Source organism: Penaeus monodon, chromosome 33, assembly GCF_015228065.2.
Source record: "Penaeus monodon isolate SGIC_2016 chromosome 33, NSTDA_Pmon_1, whole genome shotgun sequence".
Classification (NCBI taxonomy): domain Eukaryota; kingdom Metazoa; phylum Arthropoda; class Malacostraca; order Decapoda; family Penaeidae; genus Penaeus; species Penaeus monodon.
This window is the reverse complement of record NC_051418.1, coordinates 23,521,675-23,522,882: the sequence shown is the minus strand read 5'-3', so window position 1 is coordinate 23,522,882 and position 1,208 is coordinate 23,521,675. Positions and strand designations below refer to the sequence as shown.

Genomic DNA, 1,208 nt, shown 5'->3' with positions numbered 1-1,208 from the left:
TTTTCCATTTTCTATGAGAGCAATATCTTTTCCTGACTGACACTTCACTGCTTGATAAAAAAAACAGAATGAGACATATATTTCCCGGTGTGTAAAGATCATAAGTATCCTTGGTGAAAGGCAAAAATTGAATGCTTTTTGTGGCTGTGCAACAAGAGCAAGGCCAAGACATTGCAGTCTTTACAAGTTAAAATGATTATAAGGCAGTCAGTTTGGTGGTCACATTATAATTCATTGATGGATGTTGGTGATGTAAATTTTCATTATCAATGTTATAATCAATAACTTCATCACCATTGCTGTCAACATACTAATTTTTCTAGTCCTCATTATCATTGCTAAAGATGATGAAGATATTGTTATTCATTCCACTGTTACATCAATATTTTATCAATATCAGTATCTATTGTTCCATTATGATGTGATCAATAAATTATGAACATGCTATAATCTAGCATAAAATTACATAGTTCCTATTTTCTATTTCCCACTGTAAGTGTCAATTCTACAGTCATATGCCCACCTGGCCAAGTTGCCCCTTCAGGTAAAAGGGCCCAAACGACAGCCCAAAGACAGCCAGGACAGTCACTCCTAATTGAAGAAGGCGAAGCAGAGAGGACACTTTCAACTTGATCCGCCCATCTGAAGTGGATGAGAGGCAGTAGGAGCGGAGTAGGTAGATGAAGTAGGCTGGGGCAACATACAGGTAGATGTGCTTCAGGTTGAGCAAAATGGAAAACCAAAAGGCAGCTTCCATTTCACGCCTCTGGAATGGAGCAGAGATGAATAACGTAATGAGTAATGAATGAGAATTTATTACTTGTATAATCAAATCAAACCTAGGATTTAAAGTATATATATTTCATTCTTCTACTGTGTAGAACCATCAATAGTGACAATTTCTTACATTATAAATCCAAGGTACAAAATTCTCTAATCTAAATTTCATCCTTTCATAAGATTTATCCTCAGTTTACACAACCTCACCTGCAGGATTCTTGCAATGGACAGGAACATGATGCCATAGAGAAAGCCATTGTACTGAAAGTGAATGTGATCCACGATCAAGAGTCCAGCATTGCTAAAAAGAATTATGAAGAGAGGGACAATCACATCTCTGCGGCCAGAGAATCTTCCAGCCTCATCACTGCAACTGTGGACAAAGTTTGGAAAAAGAGACATATAACATACTGAAAAAGTAAATGATC

General features: G+C 36.8%; 1 protein-coding gene across 1 annotated transcript in view; it reads right to left on the bottom strand.

Annotated features, from left to right (window-relative positions):
• Positions 1-1,208, bottom strand: part of LOC119594164 (probable dolichyl pyrophosphate Glc1Man9GlcNAc2 alpha-1,3-glucosyltransferase) — a gene marked incomplete in the record, with an annotated part of 12,263 nt that overhangs the window by 6,724 nt on the left and 4,331 nt on the right. Inside the window, 2 exon segments of the mRNA XM_037943236.1 lie at positions 524-766; positions 988-1,153. Coding sequence (XP_037799164.1) covers positions 524-766; positions 988-1,153 — 409 coding nt within the window.